The following is a 20,214-nucleotide window of genomic DNA, read 5'->3' as shown; positions in this document are numbered from 1 at the left end:
AAAAGAACCTAATACAAAGAAACAAAAACAAGCAAAGCCTCCAAAAAAAAAAAAAGGTGGGGGAGAGGAGATAAATTTTGAATTTTGGTCACACAATAGAAGACCAAAATCATTCAGCTTCAAGCTCTGAGACCTGACATCCAGCCTCTTGTTCTAAGTCCCTATTCTAAGTATTTACACTCTGAAACAAAATAGTCAAAAGTCAATTCCTTAAAATGTTTTATGTCAATTATATCTAAAAACAACTATCAAAATACATAAGCCAATTCCTTGCTTTGTTACATCTAAGTTCAAAACCATGTTTATCTCCTTCCAAATGTTATAAATTCTACATAAAAATGAAATCATCTCATATAAAGAATGAAATTCCTAGCTTTACTAGAGATTTGTACACTCTAGTTTTTGCTTTTCTATTTTAAAACAAATGGAAATTTCTGAGGTTTATTTAAAGCAGTATTAGAGTAAGATTATTTTTAAAAAGCAGGCTTGATAAATAAATGCTTAGAGTATTTCTAAGTCCTTACCAAAAAAAAAAAAAAAAAAAAGTAAGAGGAAAATACCAGGCAAATACCTTTTTATTCTTGGAGTAAACTGTTATTCTACACCAGCATAATCTGCTTCTTTGGACACCCTTACTCCCAGCCCCAACACAAAAGAAAAGTGTACTTACCTGACTTTACTGAGGAATTATAAACACTACTGATTAAAAATGAAGACTGCTTTAAAAATATTTACTATCATAGATATTTTAAATATAAGAAATAGCTATTTTTTAGTCAGTGACAAACTGGTATCCCATTATAAGGTGATAAAAAATACACTGCCCACAGTGTCACCCATTTAAAACAGGGTTCATTAAATCTATAGTCCAGGTAAAATCAGATTCTTAGTAGTCTTGAAAGACACTATAACCTTTAGTTTGAAGGGATTCCTGTAATGAAAGCAATTCTTAGTACATTCATAAATATCTTTTAAAAAAGTTATATTACATCAGATGTAGAGGAAAATATTTAATCAACAACTGAAAAATTAATGTAAGAGCTAGAATGAGTAATGGAAATCCAGTTCCTGAAACAGTATCTATTCGTGGCAGCCTGTGAAGTGAGTTTATCCAGGTTTAGAAGCAAAAAGAAATATGGTATAAGCTACTTGTTATTACAGTTCTCAGAAAAGAGGGCCAGATTTAATGAGCAACTTAAATACTAAGAATTTGCCAATTTTTTTTGTTTACTTTTCTTAAATTTAGTTATATTTTAATAAGCAATCTCTTAAGAGTTCACCTCTAAAAGATTTGATGCACAAAAACACAGAAAATCTTCAAAGGTGGGGGGGAAAATGTAACAAACAGTTTTAAGTTAGGCTGTTAAGATTTACCAAAAACCTGTGTTTAAAAACAAACAGGACAAGTGATTAAAAAAAAAAAAAAACAAATCCATATTTAGGGAATATTAAACAAAGCCTATGTGATACATACAATTACAATAAATGAAAGATTATAGTGTAACCTTGGATACTGTTAGCTACTAACCCTAACTTTCCAAAAATAACAAGTGCACGCTTTCCCTCTAGAAACCGGAAGATGCACCACTGCACACAGCAAAGATACCACAGGAGAACTGGGCCTGTTACAACTTGGAGGATAGGGTTAAAGATTAAACTGTATTTCAAATCCCCTGAATTCTAATTCCATCAATTCAAACATAAGCAAAGTCTTTTTTCCAATTATATCACATGCATACATATTTGAATACAGGCACAGAAACTTGTCATTTTTATTTGGGTAACAAGAGTTTCTAAATTATGTTGAAAAATAAATCCTAATTATGACCACTCCTGTTAAAAAAAAAAAAAAAAACTCTGCACATTTTCCACAAATGATTTATGCAAAAGAGAAGAAAATACACATAGTTTTATAATATCTTAAACTTTTTTATTCCCTACCAGAGACATTGTCTTTCATTTTCTTTCAGTTTTCTACATTTTCAAGTTGCACCTGTATTTAATACTGCTTTAATCTGCTAAAGACATTAACTGATTGCTCTCTTAAATCTAAGGATTATATAGTTTTAGTATAAATATATATCACATATTTTCGTAAAATTTTGACAAAATTGAATAAGCATGCCTTGTTTTAAGTCCATGCTCCTTCCACTGTTTATAAAATCTGATTTAAAGTTCAAAAATTCTTGGTTGTCATTCTTTAGCTATAACAGTCTTCCTTCTTAACTGCCACTCACTTTTTTACATAATAACAAGCAATAGAAAAACCAAAGAAATTATCTTAATCTTAGTTCTTCCTTCGACACTATAAAATAATGTGAACTTTTTTAAATGAAACAAATACATCCAAAACTCAATACATTCAAATGAGCTGTGTCTCCTTTTAGGTTATCACCTTCAAAGGCCACAGTTCATTCTCTTAACTATGCTACCACTGCTCAAAATACCTTTAAAACTCTTTTGGGATTGCCTTCAAAGCCAGTTGCATATTCCTACTATTACCTCAAAGATAGATTTAATTTTTGGAAACAGTAAGAAGACATTTGGTGCTAAATAATGTTTAACTATAGAACAATCAGGGCTTCCCAGGTGGTGCTAGTGGTAAAGAATCTGCCTGCCAATACAGGAGACGCAAGAGTCACGAGTTCAATCCCTAGGTCTCCAGAAGAGCCTCTGGAGGAGGAAATGGCAACCCACTCCAGTACTCTTGCCTGGAGAATCCCATGGACAGAGGAGCCTGGCGGGCTGCAGTCCGTGGGGTCGCAAAAAGAGTTGGACATGACTGAGCACAGCACAGCACACAGAACAAAAGCTGGATAATATTTTTAACAATTATGTAATCATAAAGTTAACAGTGTGTGTGACTTAAATTAGCTCTGAATGCAATTCTCAAAGAGTAAAACCCAAGAGGTTTTGAGCAATGGTAGATTGCTGGAATTAGGAAATAATTTTCCAGCATGATCACTATGCAGGGTAACATTCATTTAGCTGTCTATATTCTGGCATATTTGTTTAAAGTGAACATTCTGAGAGTTAGAATCTTTTAAAAAGGAGTATCATTCTTTAAAAACAAAATTATTCCTTTAAAGTATCACTGTCAAAGTTAAGTACTATGCAAGTTTTTTGTTAGAAACTAATTCTCTTTATCAATAAAGACTACTTTCAAAAACTTGAAAGCAAATAACCAACTTATTTACTTTCACGCTTTTAAAAATTATTAACTGAAGAAAAATTTGACATTTCTAAGGTACTAAAAAACAAAACAAAAACCCCACATGTAATAAAAACACATCAAGAACCAAACTACAATTTCTGAGCTGCACTGTTTATTTTGCTGCTTGAAACCTAAGTGACAGTATGCCACTATAATTATGGGGTTTCATCTAAACCTTTACTACACTGCAGGTACAGAAATATACGGACACATTTTTGGAGAATTGACATTTTGCAAAATGCAGCAAACATTTTAATTTATACATGAGAAAAGGAAGTGTTCAAAAGGGTATGCATTTCAAGTTATTGCAGGTTATTTGTGAGAGAATTTCTGCAGGTAAAACATGTTTAAATTTAACCAACAGTAGCGTGTGTGTTTAAAATCATGACAAAAATCTTCTCTCTGGTCATGTTGCCCACGACAAATTACTATGATGTTGTATGTTTTAGGGCAAGATGTCAATACAGCATAAATCCCATGGCATTTTGGTTTTCTTCTGGAGATTAAAGCTGTTTTTTTTTTTCTTGGGATAAATGCAGCAGCAAAACACAAACCAGTTGATCAAAAAAAGCACTTCTGCCATAACTCCAATAATTTTCAGGACACATCAACCGACAGTAGTTTTGCCATTCCCAGTTCTTTTAAGGGTTACATCTCTGCACTGTTGCCTTAAGTATGTCTGTAAAAGCTTGTTCTCTGTTAAGCCAGTTTACTGACTACAGCTTGGTTGAGAGAATTTAGTTGGTTGGTCCATTTATCTAGTGCAGTATAACGGGCACCACCCCTCTTCTGATGATCCAGTTCAAGGAGTTGGTTGACTTGATCAATTCGGCCATGTATAGTGCTGGAAATAAATAAAAGATGACACGTCTACAAACCATTTTCACTAAACATATCGTTTGGACTTTACAAAATAGTCACAATATCAATAAATGCAAAAACAACTGCCCCCCTGCAGTCTACACTAAATGGTTGCAATCAGCATTAATTTAACATTCATTAGCTTATTCAAACTTTAGAAAGAAACCAGACTTCAGCTATCTTTCATCAATTTCAATGAAAGAACCAACAGACATATACTTACCCAATTAATCAAGAGTAAATGTAATATGAGAAGCTTTAAAAATAACATTTTTTGCCTTTAAGAAAGATACCATTTCCAAAGTAACAGATATCATACCTTACACTTTAAAAATGAAATACTACTATTCATTAAATAATTATCTAGCTGTATAGATGGGTCAGGGGCTTCCCAGATAGCTCAGTGGTAAAGAACCCCCCTACCAATGCAGGAGACGTAAGAGACACAGGTTCCACCCCTGGGTGGGGAAGACCCCCTGGAAAAGGAAATGGCAGCCCACTACAGTATTCTTGCCTGGAGAATCCCATGGACAGAGGAGCCTGGCGGGGTACAGTCCATAGGGTTGCAAAGAGTTGGACACAACTGAAGCAATTGAGCAGGCAGGCATATAGGGTCATACACTGAATGAGAAATCTTTTGAAAAGTCATTTAGAACTTTTTCAAAGATCATGTGCTTAATATGATCATTCATTTATAAAAAGCCGTCACATACAAGTATCTCTCTCAATAGAAAACTACAGCCGAAGGGTGCCTTTTATGAAAACTCAAGAATTCAACTGCTATCTTTGCCATCATTATTCAAACTTTATGTCCTAAACATTTTGTGGAAAAAGAAAAAAAAAGTCAAGTACTTACTTATCCAATATGCACTGCACCAGCAAGCTCTCCACATCAGCTACATCTATGTTTAACTCCTAAGATAAAAGACTCATTATAATTCTACGAATTAGCTTTTTAGAGGACTTTATGATTCCATATAAATATTATTTTAAATTAGTTTCTACCACTTAAAAAAGAGAAACGTTAAAACAAATTTCATTATCTGTTCAGAATACTGAGAACACAGGTCTGATAAAATTTTGCTCTGTTAACTTTAAAAGTATATTCCTACTCTAATTTTATTGTGGCTGGGGTTAACAATATACATCAATTATGTATTTCAGCCACTACTTTCTCTCTTACAATTTTACTGAGGCTGAAGGAATCTTTAAAATGAAATGTAATGACTCCTCCTTTCTCATTTCTTTTAACTCAATTTACACCAGGAAAACAGAAAAATTCACATTAAAAGGAAAAACCTTAAGTTATGCTGTATTTTAAAAAATATTGTTACCAAGTATAACTCTTTTAAATATATATTGCATTTATAAATACAAATTATAATGAATATAAGTACCTTAGAAATAAAAGGAATATGTATTCTTGTGTAAGGCTTAATTAATTTTATAAGCACTTGTGTTCTGATGTTTCGCAAAAGCTCTGAAAGACAAAAGTTAAAATAATACATTTATATTTACTAGTTTGTGTATCTTTATGAATCACTATGCACATCTAAATTGTATTAATTAACTGTATCATTTATCTTCTTAAAACCTCTCTCTCTGTCTAGTGAGGGAATAAGCAATTTATGTCTAAAAACATTTGAGTTCAACAGATGTACCACAGGATTAGAGGCTCTCTTTCAAATAAGTTTTTCTTGTTTCCATCTCTCTGATTTTGCTAATGTTGTAATACTATTTGAAATACCTCTTGCATTTTTAATAACATTTCACTGCTCATCATTTCCTCTTTCAAGAAGCTCTAATTTATACCAACTAGTCAAGTTCCTTATTTTATGCTCTCTCATAAACTAGAATATTACATTTTATAAGGTGATTCTACAGTTTTTCCCAGTTCTTCATGTACAGTGTCCTTTAAAAAAAAAAAAAGGAGTTCAGGCACTAGGCTTCTGTATTTTTTTTTATACACACAAAATATAGTATTCTCAGTTCAAATAAGAACTTTGTCTGTTGAGTGAAAGAGAAAGGAAGGTGAGGAACAAAAGAACGTTACTTCCAAAGTATTCTTTGGATTTTCTTAATGCATCTGAATGAATTGTTCCAGTTATTAAAAACCCTCAAATAGCTCTGTAACAGGTAGGAACACTGGAGGTATAAGTGGCTCTAGAACAGAGAGACAATTTTTATCTTTGTTAATCAAAACTTATTAAAAATCTCATACATTTGTTGTTACATACCTTTTCAAAATAAGTGCATCTTAGCATTATCTATAGCAGGCTGTTTCAAGGCTTCTGTTGTCAAAAATAAATCCTAAAAATTAACTTTGAACCTAAACGTCAGTAATAAACATGCAATAATACCTAAATTGGAAGGTAAAAGTGACAGCCTCCTTTTAAACGAAATGGACATCATGTAGAACTTGACTACATTAATAACATGAAATTACCTAGTGACGTCTTTAAAACAGCTTTATAATTTTAAGGAATATTTTATTCTATGACAGCATTTACAAACAAGTCTATATTTTGCAATAAACAAAAGAAAAATGCCTTAATTCCATGTAGCTCCATGAAGTATTGTTTGATAGTAGCAAAGAAAGTAACAGAATCCAGTCAGCAGAAAACATATACCTTCAATGTGTTCCCTTATGAAAGGATCATCCATGATGTTGCTGTGATTTGTTTTTAGAATCTTTTCAAATTCAGTGATGTCATTATTCTGATAGGCACTAACAAAAAAGAAAAGCATAAATTTTGTCAAACATGAAGAAGTCATATTAAATCAGATAATCCAAAGAGGCTGTTTCTCAATTTTTATATGAAAAATCTAAATTACAGTTTCTGTCACGGAAATTAGAATTAAACATACACAGATCCTTCTGAAAACAAAATGAATTTTCTTTTAATGCATTTGGTTTTATAAAAGAAAGACAAATCATGTGGGGTTATATGTTATACACAGCTAATTAAAACCTCAAAGTCTTAGTATTGTTAAGAGCTGACAAATATTTAGTAACTGTTTAAATGCTTGATGCTTTTAAGTTAAACTGTGCATTTAATCTCCAAGAAACCAGGTTTCATGTATACTACTGAATGGAGGAGTCTGAATACAAAGACAGTATATCCTCTCTGAAGTTTACTCATAAATGCAGCTTCCTTAATTTTTATCTTCTAGCAAGGTACCAGCAACTGCCAAAACTTCTTAAAGGGAACATTTGATTCTCAATTCTCTTTCGCCTTAAAATTCCAGTGAACTATACATCAGAAATATTGCTGGCAGATGGGATACACGCACAAAGTAGAGAGTGATGGATCCTGCTGCAGAAGGTCAAAGGCTGATTTATGTTCATGATTGTCTGAGGTATCTACTATCTACTCTCTGAGGCACTATGCTGTTGCTGCTAAGTCGCTTCAGTTGTGTCTGACTCTGTGTGACCCCATAGACAGCAGCCCACCAGGCTCCCCCGTCCCTGGGATTCTCCAGGCAAGAACACTGGAGTGGGTTGCCATTTCCTTCTCCAATGCATGAAAGTGAAAAGTGAAAGTGAAGTCGCTCAGTCATGTCCGATTCTTAGCGACCCCATGGACTGCAGCCCACCAGGCTCCTCCGTCCATGGGATTTTCCAGGCAAGAGTCCTGGAGTAGGGTGCCATTGCCTTCTCCCTGAAGCACTATGGGGACTGCTAAAGGTGCTGAGAAGGAAGAAGCCAACCTTCTGGAAATGGCACCACTGTCTGCTTTATATGTAACACATATCATCAGCCACTCTGCACGCCCTCTGCTGTGCTTCCATCTGTTGGGTCGCAATGTAACTTCATGTTAAGGGCAGGTGATTCAACTGCTTCAACAGGAATTATTTTCCTCTAGTCTGCTGACAACTGACTAGGAAGATAAAATTAGGAAGCATTACTTTTCTTACCTACCCCAAATGTATGATTGTAATATGCTACAGAAGGAGATATTCAAATAGTGAAAGCACTTGAGACACACAAGACACATTCTTCCACTGTTTAAGTGGCTTAAAAAAGAACCTTATACAAAATGCGGGACATCACAGGCTACTTCTTTTAAAATTTATCATTAAAATAAGTTTTAGAGTTCCAATACAAAGCCTTCTCTGGAGTAAACTGAGACAAGGTCTGACAAATCAGTACTTTAATCCATTTAATGCATTTAACCAATTTAATCTGAACAAAATACTAATGTCCAGGGAAGTACTTTCCTGCAATATTTCTTAGAGAGTTTTCAAGTTAAACTGTTGCATAGAAATTTAACCTATTTTTTTGAAGTATTATGAAATTAATCTCTAACCAAATAATCTCTTAATGTGTCCAAATGTAAATAGAATACACTGTTTGATATAAAGACAAAGAAATTGTCTTTTGAGCTTAAACAATATAATGAAATAGGCTATAAGTATATAAAATTTACATTTAGGTGACTTGTAATTTATCACCCAACAGTACTTTCTTAAATTTAAAAAAAAAAAAAAAAGACTATTAAGAGAATGTCTGGTCATCTAAATTACCTATATATATCTGAAAACAAACAAAAAAACTCAACCCTGCCTCCCACCCCTAACTACACTCTCCCTGTCTTAGTAAAGTCAGCTGTATAGTCTGGAGCAATGGACTTGAAACCCAGGAAGTCTCTCTCCTAGTTTTCTACAAAGGAAGCACAATAAATCATAGGCTACATTTATTCCTGGTCCAAAGAAACGTTTTTCTTGCTCACTGATTTCTTTTACAAAAATGTCTTCTTTTCTAGGCTTTTGCTTTCTTTTTTTAATATTAATTGATGATGGCAGGTTTTTCAGTATTAGCCATCATTAGTCACATCTTTCTCCACAGAAGGCAACAATAAATCCTTAGGTTTCCTACCAGTATGACCCTTCTGCTGCTCCTTACATTAGAAAATTAGCTGAGGCAAATTTATTTGAGGCGATTTATCTTGTCAATTAAGCAAATATACAAGTAAGCAAACTGTCTCACTGAAAATTCTTGACTTATGTAGACCAATTCATAATTTCATTTTGGATTAAGGCAGGTAGAAACTGTAACACTGTGAAATTGTTTTAAAACCTCTATAGCTTTCTACTGAGAAACAGTATGTGTATACACACACAAAGATAATGAGGAAAAAAAGCAGTAAATACTTACAAAATCTTGTGATTAATAGAAACAGTATAATCAATGAGTTCAAAAATTTTACAAACTTTGGTATACTTCAAGTCAAAACAACACATTGAGTATTAACTGAATTCTGAAAAATTCTCTCCGCTCTCTTCTTTATTCACTGCTTTAAGGTAATTTATCTTGACTGAAATACTAAATCTTACCTTACTAAATTCGTCATTGCTAGAATTTCTGGATCATTTTTGTAAGGTTTGGCCTGGTTAGGAAAAAAAAAGGATTAATTATGTGTATGTACAAAGAAAGAATAACATTTATTTTCACAAGAGACAGCTGACAGAAATGAACAATTAGAGCACAAACATACCTCCTGTGAGTCAAATGGATTTATTCCCGATTTCATTAGCATATTTGCTAAGACTAAATATTTTAAGCAAGTGGTTCGTCTTGGACTTCCCGATTCATCATAATTCTTAAAGGCTTCAAAAAAATCAGTGTGCGCCTTTTCAAATTCACCTTCTCTCAAGTGCATTTTACCACCACATTCTGTAAAGAATAAAACAGGAAAAAAGAGGACATTTTCAGTTCTATAATAATAAGACTGACCACTTCATAAAAATCAAATGAAAACTATGTCAGTAGCTTCTAGTCTTTTAATTCTATAACCTGACGAGTACTTGCTCCCGAAGTGGACAAAGGGCACATACTGAATTCTAAAAACTAAGCTCTTCATTAAACATCAGCCAAACAAGCATTTGCAAATCTTTATCCTCAGTTGAAATAGAAAATAATTTTATCAAAATTACAATGAGGTGGACTTCCCTGGTGCTCCAAGTGGGTAGGAATCTGCCTGCCAATGCAGGGGACATGGGCATGATCCCTGGTCTGGGAAGATTCCACACGCTGCAGAGAAACTAAACCCATGCTACCACAACTAGAGCCTGAGCTCTAGAGCCTGCAAGCTCCAACCGTGGAGCCCACATGCTGCCACTACTTAAGCCCGTGTGCCCAGAGCCTGTGCTCTGCAACAAGAGAAGCCCACACACCACAATGAACAGTAGCCCCCCAGTTGCTGCAACTAGAGAAAGCACAGGCACAGCAACAAAGACCCAGAGAAACCAAAAATCATAAATAAAGATAAATAAGAATAATAAGAAATTCTCAAAACAAAACTACAATGAAGTACCAAACTCATACTAGTCAGAATGGCCATCATTAAAAAGTCTACAAATAACAAATACTGTAGCTGTGGAGAAGAGAGAACCCTCCTACACTATTTTAGTTGTAAAAATAATATGTTATTTTAATGTAAGTTATTACAATTAATTTAACTTGGTACAATCACTATGGAGAATAGTAGGGAGGTTCCTCAGAAAACTGAAAATAGAATTACTATATATGATCCAGCAATACCACTCCTGGGCATGTATCTGGGCAAAACTATAACTCAAAAAGATATATGACCCCTATGTTGACAGCAGCACTATTCACAATAGCCAAAACATGGGAACAACCTAAATGTACACTGACAGATGAATGGATAAAGAAGATGTGATACATATATACAGTGGAATATTAGCCATAAAAAAATAACAAAATAATGCCATTTGCTGCAACAGGGATGCAACCAGAGTTTATCATACTAGACAAAGTAAACCAGAAAGAGAAAGACAAATACCGTATGATATCACTTATATAAAGTAAAGCCACAAATGAACCTATCTGTAAAACAGATTCATTGACATAGAGAACAGACATGTGGTTGCCAAGGAGGAATAGGGGGGAGGAGTCTGGGATTAATAATGCATACTATTACGTACAGAATAGATAAACAAGGTCTTATCGTATAGCACAGGGAACTATATACAATATTCTGTAATCAATCATAATTGGAAAGACTATAAAAATATGTATATATATATGTATAACTGAGTCACTTTGTCATAGAGCAGAAATTAACACATTGTAAATCAATAATATTTCAGTAAAAAAATCACTAAAACAGAAGGTAATTTTATATACAATTCAAGAATAGAACTTCTGATGGTGAATTTTCTATTAATAATTTACTGATATAAATTTCAAAAAGACAAAAACTCATCCTAATTCCTTACTAACTAGATCATTTCATTTGTCTTTACTACTTTGCCATGTATTTTCACTAAAATAGAAACAATCTTCAGAGTTAATCAGTCAAAATCCAAAGACATCTTGATTATCTTCCCATAACACTGCCCAACCTTTGCAAACCAAACTTGCCTCTGATAACTCCCATGATCAATGGATGAGGGATGGCAGACTTGATGTGAAGTGACTGTTCATAGAGTGCTTTAAGTTTTTTGTTATTTTTCTGTGCTGTGTACATCTGAATTTCCAAAGCATATATTTCTAATAACTGTGTGCCTTTTTTCAGGTCATCTTCTCCATCATCAGTCTAGGAAAACAAATAATGAAAATCCAGTGAAGACAGAATTCAGAGTCAACAGAGTGATTTTTGAGCTAGCCTGAGAACCTTACATTTATGATACTAATTCTGTGGGAAAATGAATTACGAATTTCAACTGGCACCTAGATTACTAAGAATATGACCTTCAATGGCCTTTGTACTTTAGAGTTATTCAATAAGGAGGTGTTTTTTTTTTTTTTAATGTACAAAAGTTGCAATGTTTTGTTTTATCCAGGAGATTATTTACAGTCTTCTCCAAATCTTCACAACCACTCTAGATGCACTGATTCAATCAAAAGCACTTTGTGCCTTCAATCAAGTGCCTTCCTAGCCACGTGCTTGGTCTACCTTGGGGAAATACAAAGTTAAATAAGCTGATGTCCTGGTCTCACAAAGTTCACAATATAGAAGACCAATATGCCAACAGATAAGTTATAAATGATAATAATTTTAGCTGAAGCATCAATGAAGTACCAAGGATGGAAGAGAAGATTAATTCTCTTGGGGGATGTCAAAGGAATAACAAAGGTGGTGACATTTGAGTTTGTCTTTGAAAGATGATCAACAGCCCATAAACACAAGCTGTGAAAACAGAATATGGTTGACAGTCAGATAATCATAAATATCAAGCACTGACATACACAAAGCCAAAATTTATTATTTACTGGGTCTTCTAACTTAAGACTTTCCTTTAGTTATCCGCTAACAAAACACAACCAGACTAATAAATATGATATGTAAGACAATCTGTATGTTCAGATTATCATGCATTTCTCCTATGCTTTAATCCAATTTACAATCCAGATAGCATTTCCCTTATGCTGCAAAATAAACCAGGCAAAAACTAACTTCTCCAGAGGGTTTTTTTCATATTCCTTATGTATATACTGAATGACTTTCATTCAGTTAGAAATGCCTTCTCTATGATTTTCATTTCACACGGAACTGAATACACAGCTGTTTATGCATCAGACTAAGCCCTCCTTAAGAATGTGTAGATAAAAAACAATCCATAAATGACTGATTTGCCTTATAAACTTAAACTATTATGAAACATAAAACATTTTCATGTTTATAAAAACCAAAAAAGGTAACATTATTAAATGAAAATATGTGAAGATGATTTAGAACACTTTTCTGATCAACCTTTTCCTCATTCACAGAAATAAAATATATAATTAATAGTACATAGTATGAAAAATGATAATGTTCAAAAGATTCTGTATTGGATATGGATCTGTGTATATGCATTTTTAAAGACAGTTGATAAAAGTTTATATGTTTTTATACATTTAAATCATTAAAATCAACCTGCAACATGGTCTTGAAAAAAAAAAGTACATGGCATTGAAAGAGCATAAAAATATTTAAAACAGCATTTCTATTTAATATTTGAACTAGTATCAAGTAATTTATTGATCAAGACAAAAAATGAAATACAAAATTACAGCTCACACTTAAAAGTTATAGAGGTGTAATATGGCTACACAAGTTTATAAGTTAAATGAAAAACTCAGTACCTCCATCTCCCTAGTCAGTGTTCAGGTGCTTGATGACATGTGGCTGATGCAACCATACTGGAAAGCACAGATACAGAATGCTTCTAACATCACATGAAGTTCTACAGGACACTGTTGTTACAGAGGATTCATACACGAAAACTAGAGTATAAAATATCTTTAAAATGTATGTCTACAACATCCTTTCTGATTTTTATAGGGTATATAACTAAATACGAAATGCTTATTATTCTTAATATTAATGACTGGTCTGTTTATTGATACCTATGCCTCATTCTTCAACAATAAGGACTGAAATTATGATTAACAGAGAAAGTAATGTAATAGTCAGAAAAATTTAGCTTTCTGGTAACTTATTTTCCAAATTTTATTTTTTTGATGATGCTTGAAAATATCCCTAAACAATGTTTCCAATGTAATTTTTTCTTATGAAGAAATAGTAAGATAAAAAATAAAAGAAAAGCTACCTGGCAGGACTGATGTAACTGGCGTAAAATTTTTTGAAGTTTTCCATATTCCTCTCGTTCTAAATATAATTTCCCCAGCTGTAAAAAAATAAACTTATTAGAATTACAAGATTTCAACAGAAGGTACATCTTTAGAGTTTATCATGGATGCCCACCCACTCTTCAAAAGAAAAAAAAAGTAATTATTACAATTGTTACCTTTGTGTTTGTCTTAAACCACAGTCTGTCATTCTTAGCATCTTTCAAAGCTTCCAGTGTTGTTTCATAGAATTCCTGCAGTAAATCCATCTGACATAAAAAATCAGAATTCTATAATTGTAAACAGCAAATTTGTACCTGTTAATAAAGTTAATTTGAGCAAACCAAAAGTGCATCTTTGAACTTTAATATACATAAGATACACTAGCTGTATCTTACTGAATGTCTGTGACAGTCCACAAAATTAACAAAACCTTAGCAAAAGTATAGACCAAATTTACAAAAAATGCCAACATGTGCTTTTATGCATTTAAAATAAAACCCAGAAAACGTCTAATGCTCTAATAGTATAGGTTTGTCCTTCCAAATCTAATAACTCATTTTATGTTAGCAAAGGAAATGGCAAGCACAAGAATTGTGTGCGTGCTCAGTTGCTCAGTAGTGTCCAACTCTTTGAGACCCCCTGTTTATTACGAATGGTATGTATCTTATGCACTCAACTCTTATTTGGGAACTACTATGTGGCAAACCGGAGAAGGCAATGGCAACCCACTCCAGTACTCTTGCCTGGAGAATCCCAGGGATGGGGGAGCCTGGTGGGCTGACGTCAATGGGGTCGCACAGAGTCGGACACGACTGAAGCGACTTAGCAGCAGCAGCAGCATGAAGCAAACACTAAGTAAGCTGCTGAAGAAGCAAAGAATAAGCCTCTTTCCTCAAAAATTCTTCTATAAATGTGACTAATCAATTAACTGGACTAAAATTTTTAAGTTACTGATAAACTGCTGGAGTTGAGGGGAGGGAAAACTTAAGCACAATTTTAGCTTTGTCTAACACCATCAGTTCAGAGTCTGAATATGACTTTTTTAATGGAAACTGCCATTTGTTTTGCATTATAAGCTCCTCTGTCCCCTCCTCCCACTTCTGGCTCTACCTTTGTGTGAATACCTGATTCCTACATATTTAACAGGATCAGGGGGGTAAGAGGGCCATGGCAACAGGTAAGTTTGATACTTTCAGAAAAGGCTGCCTATTTATTCATGACCGTCGATTGCACAGTCAGTAAGTGCTGCCCAACTAATATCTATACTTACTTTCAAAAGACAAAAAGTTTACATATAACAGCATGAAGCAACATACAATCTTGCTGAAAATTACTTAGTTCTGCCCCCCACCATCTGACATAATATTTAAAAATAAAATACAAAAAATATTATGATGTGACATGTTTGTAAAAACTCAGGAAACATTTTTCCACTTAAGAAAAGCCCCAATATATTGGGAAGCCCCGAATTAGTGCCATGAAATGTTAATGTTCTAAACATAATTTTATCTTCCTCTATTTCCATTACATATATTTTAGATATAAAAACAATAAACTTCAAGAAATAAAAATGACATTTAGTAGAAAAGACAGAATGAAAGACTGGTTCTGAGGTGAACATTTTTTGAGTATGAAAAGTATCAAATGTTCTGAGAAATGCTTAGTGATACAGAAAATACTTCTTGTGCTCAAATATCATGGCATAGTAAAGCTGAAACTTAGGACTATGTTGCTTAGAAGAATATGAACAAATAATCCAATTGAAATTATTTTAGCAATAAACTAAAATCATCATTGCTTTTCTTAATAATCAAAAACTAAAATAATGAAAGCACTATCATTCATGCCCACTGTAGTATCATCATTAGCCCCTTTTTTCATTATCCACCTATCCTTTGTAGAAGCATTTGATTACCTAATGAGTAATGCCAACTACTGATTGCGATGAATACAGATTCTCCTCCCAAGGATCTCTATCTAATCAAATCTACACAAAGAACCTATGACTCACTGCTAGGTTATTAACAGTTCAAGAAGGCTAGCTGAAGTGCTGATGATGTTTATTAGAAACTGCATGGGAGTCTACTATAAGCCTGCAAAACCTGTGTGCAGATTATGTTAGTATCTGAAGATATAATTTGAAGAGATAAAGCTTGGGTTATTCCCTTTTAATACTATATACTATCCTGTTGCCAAGAAAATAGCATACATTATTTTAAAAGCATACTAAAATTAAAACTAGCATAACTGATTAAATAGAACTTCTAGGCCTCAAAAACAAAAAACAAAGCTCTTTAGTATAAACATACTGATAAATACCAAGAGCCAAAAACAGACTCTAACCTGCTTAGAAGTAGAGATATAATCAAGAATAGAATTAATGGATTTTTCAGAATAATTTCTTGTGACAGCACTCCGAATATAGGTCAATAGTTGTTTATATCTGTTCATCATTTCTGGAAAGTTTGTCTGTGAGGGAAGAAAAATGCATTACTAGGTACATATTTACTTACTGAGATATGTACATATGATTACGATTATAGAAATACCTATTATTACCTAATTAAAAAAACAATAGTTTTTCAATAATAGAGGAACTATATATGACAGAAACACCACAAACATTTTAACTTAAATTTGAAATTACTAGATTACTCAGTAAATGAATTAAATTTATGATGTCAGCCTTTGCAAAAGTAGAATTTATAGATTTTCCAAATTTCAGATATTGTTCCTCACGGCACAATAAACATATTTATTTAAATCATAAAAACTACTAAAATATTCATAGACCAAAAAAATAAGTAAGACCAACTTTTAAAATATTCTTTCCTGAAAATTTACTCCTTCATCAGGAAGCTCTCTAACATAGTTATGCATTTCTTTTCTCCCTATTATTGGTAAGCTCTTATAGTAAAATGTGAAAGGAAAAAAATTCCTTCAAGCCCAGGTACTAATCCCACTCTCAAGTAAAGTCCTCCCCACTTCTAAAAGGGGGAAAATCCTCCCACCTAAGGCCCTACTATATAGTGGGTGTAGCTACAGCTGCTATTCTTTGCAGGACTATTTGCGTAACTGTAGTTATTCCAGGAAACATGAAAGACCTGAAGAAATGAAGGACTATTAGTAAAATTTCCAGCATTAAATATTTTGGCAGAGGGTCTATCTTTCCTCAGAGCATATAAGTTAATTTATAGAAAACCTTGTATACTATGCAGAATTTTTAAAAGATTTTGTTGATGTGGACCATTTTAAGTCTTTATTGAATTTGTTACAATATTGCTTCTGTTTGTTTGTTTGTTTTTTGGGCTCTGAGGCATGCGGATCTTACTTTCCCCATTGAACTCGCAGACCCTGCATTGGAAGTAGAAGTCTTAACCACTGGACCACCAGGAAGGACCCCCATGTGGAATTTTTAAAACTTAGTATAACTATAGTCACAAATGAAAATTAGGCTAAATATGTAAACATAACAACAGAATTATTTCAGGAAAGCAGATATGACATTTTGTTGCCATGAGGTTTTTAAGTATAGAATTTAATTATCAGTTTAATTCCTCTCAAATAAATCTTACCAACTTGAAGTTAATCTTAATCATTTGTTTCAGTGCTTTAAATCCCCATTCTCCTTTTTCACCTTCAAGTTCCAAAACCTTTAAAAAAGAATTTAGTATAATTTAATAGTTATTTTCTAGTAACATCCAATATGCAAGTTGTAAATTAATTTTACATCATATGCATGAAAAACAGTGCCCTAAGAACTCTATTTTTCAAAGCCATTTTTGAAAGGTTTAAGAAAAGAAACCAGTCTTAAATGCTTATGAAAGAACAAGTGAGCTTATTTTGAAGTTTCTTCATCAAAAGATTAAATAAGAACTACTTCTTGATTATTACACAGTCCCAGAAGTACTTGTTATTTCACTGGTTAAGAATAACCCAGAAGTTTATCAGTAGGAAAGAAATCACATTATTTTATAATGAAACCACACCTATGTGCTTTGGAACCAAAAGACAAAGGAACACGACTGCAGGGATAACTACTGACCAGCACATTCATTGCTTCTCTTTCTGCCAGAACTGTACAAGTTTTTCGGGACAATGGTCCTGTTCTATAGATAACTTGATTGGAAAAAAAAAAAAAGGATAGCCCCTTTGAAATATTTGCTTATATTGCATAATGCAAACTTCTTTTATAGGATTATCACGAAATATACAAACATACTTCTGAGATAAAATCATTTGCAATTTACTTGATTTAAGACATTATTTAGAAAAACACAAAACACAGAATCAATCAGAGAAAATATGAACCTTTTGGAAACTGCTTAATGCTGCTTTTGGGTCATCCTCTTTTAACGCTTTGGAATTATAGTACTGATTTTCCAAATCCACATTTGGCTCAGAGTTACTATCTTCAGAGTATTCCTGTGTGTTAGAAAGAGATATTAAAATGAAAGAAACAAAAAAGAAAAGAAACCCACACATTGCTAAAATGTGAATACTGTTAAGAGAAAAACTACATATTTATAAGAAAAAAACCCACCACAATTTAAATACACGGTAGAAATTCCATTGACATTAACCATTATTGAAATAACAAGGGGAAAAGCCAAAATCAAGTGGTTAGCAGAATACAGTAGTCCCCCTTATCCATGGTTTCATTTTCTGTAGTTTCAGTTGAGTACCAATTGAGGTCTGGAAACTGGGAAATTCCAGAAACAAACAAACAATACGTTTTAAACCGCAAGTCATTCTGAGTAGCACAAACAAATCTTGATGAAATCTCCTCCTCCTCAAAACCCCCTTCATCCCACCTTGAATGCGAATCATCCCTTTGTCTGGCATATCCCACCTGTGAGTCACTAAACAGCAGGCTCATTTATCAGATCCACTATTGTGGTATCACAGTGCTTGTGTTCAAGTCACCCTTATTGTACTTAATAATGGCCCCAAAGTTCAAAAACAGTGATGCTAGAAATTCAGATATGCCAAAGAAAGGCCCCAATGTGCTTCTTTTAATTGAAAAAGTAAAAGTTCTCAGTAAGAAAAAAATGTATGCTGAGGTTGATAAGATCCATGGTAATAACAATCTTCCGCCTGTGAAACTTAAGGAAAAAGAAATCTGTGCTAGTTCTGCTGTTGCAAAAGTTATGGCTAAGGTGTGTGAAAAGTACTCAGGGAAGGTGGAAAAGGCATTAAATTTGTGGCTGAAAGATATAAACAGAAAACATGTTCTGACCGAAGGCAAAGTATTAGAAAACGTTGAGCCGATACAAAGACTATGATCATGGCATCCGGTCCCATCACTTGATGGCAAATAGATGGGGAAACAGAGGAAACAGTGACAGACTTCATTCCTTGACTTCAAAATCACTGCAGATGGTGACTGCAGCCATGAAAGTAAAAGATGCTTACTCCTTGGAAGAAAAGTTATGACCAACCTAGACAACACATTAAAAAGCAGAAACATTACTTTCCCAACAAAGATCCATCTAGTCAAAGCTATGGTTTTTCCAGTAGTCATGTATGGATGTGAGAGTTGGACTATTAAATAAAGCTGAGCGCCGAAGAATTGATGCTCTTGAACTGTGGTGCTGGAGAAGACTCTTGAGAGTCCTGTGGACTGCAAGGAGATCCAACCAGTCCATCCTAAAGGAAACCAGTCCTGAATATTCATTGGAAGGACTGATGTTGAAGCTGAAACTCCAATACTTTGGCCACCTGACGCGAATAACTCACTCATTGGAAAAGACCTTGATGCTGGGAAAGACTGAAGGTGGGAAGAGAGGGGGACGACAGAGGATGAGGTGATTGGATGGCCTCACCAACTCAATGGACATGAGTTTGAGTAAACTTCAGAGTTGGTAATGGACAGGGAGGCCTAGCATGCTACAGTCCATGGGGTCTCAGAGATTCGAACACGACTGAGTAACTGAACTGATACAAAGACATCAGCAAAGGGTTCCCTGGAATGAGTGACACCAAGCCATTTTCTTCAAGTAAGGGATGGTTACACAGATTCAGAAATAGGTTTGTACTGAAAGATACAGAATCAACACAAAAGAAAACTGTAAATACTTATTATTAGTAGTATTACTTATTATTAAGTGTTGGTTATTTTTTCTTTAGTTTCATAATCTAGTTTTCACTATTCCCTAAGTCTAAATTTTATTATTCTAACATGGCCTAACTACCTAGGATGGTGAGCTATATAAAGCAGAGTAATCTATTGCTAAGTAAAGCTATCTGTTAATAAAAAATATTTGCTTTATGTGTATTTCATGTTACTCATAGCTGTTTAGTTACATTACTATACTTCAGCTAGTCTTGTAACATCAAAATAAGTAAAACAAAGTTAATTTATATTATATAGTTTTATGTGACTTTTCATTACATAATTCAGTTCCTGGTTATGAAACAATAATGCAGAAAGAAAAATTGAAGTAACATCATTTTGTGGAGAAGTAGAAATAAGAGTTTAAAGTAGTTTCAGGATATTCAACTTGATGATGAGGATTATAAAATATACATAAATTAGTGTTAATAAAACTAT

At 33.5% G+C, this 20,214-nt stretch overlaps 1 protein-coding gene across 2 annotated transcripts in view; it reads right to left on the bottom strand.

Annotated features, from left to right (window-relative positions):
* Positions 1-1,742: 1,742 nt before the first annotated feature.
* COPS2 (COP9 signalosome subunit 2) overlaps positions 1,743-20,214 on the bottom strand; it is a 28,592-nt gene continuing 10,120 nt past the window's right edge. Inside the window, exons 2-13 of one of the 2 annotated variants that reach the window (XM_004010627.6) lie at positions 17,973-18,086; positions 17,237-17,314; positions 16,005-16,130; positions 13,838-13,948; positions 13,640-13,717; positions 11,466-11,640; positions 9,574-9,752; positions 9,413-9,465; positions 6,706-6,803; positions 5,473-5,555; positions 4,932-4,990; positions 1,743-4,058 (exon numbers count right to left, since the gene is read on the bottom strand). In XM_004010627.6, coding sequence (XP_004010676.1) covers positions 3,914-4,058; positions 4,932-4,990; positions 5,473-5,555; positions 6,706-6,803; positions 9,413-9,465; positions 9,574-9,752; positions 11,466-11,640; positions 13,640-13,717; positions 13,838-13,948; positions 16,005-16,130; positions 17,237-17,314; positions 17,973-18,086 — 1,299 coding nt within the window. In that variant the 3' untranslated portion in view covers positions 1,743-3,913. The remainder of the gene's footprint in view (positions 4,059-4,931; positions 4,991-5,472; positions 5,556-6,705; positions 6,804-9,412; positions 9,466-9,573; positions 9,753-11,465; positions 11,641-13,639; positions 13,718-13,837; positions 13,949-16,004; positions 16,131-17,236; positions 17,315-17,972; positions 18,087-20,214) is intronic. The other variant, XM_004010626.5, reaches the window with a different exon arrangement.

The sequence above is a fragment of the Ovis aries genome, chromosome 7, assembly GCF_016772045.2.
Source record: "Ovis aries strain OAR_USU_Benz2616 breed Rambouillet chromosome 7, ARS-UI_Ramb_v3.0, whole genome shotgun sequence".
NCBI classification, from domain to species: domain Eukaryota; kingdom Metazoa; phylum Chordata; class Mammalia; order Artiodactyla; family Bovidae; genus Ovis; species Ovis aries.
This window is presented reverse-complemented; position numbering and strand designations above follow the sequence as displayed.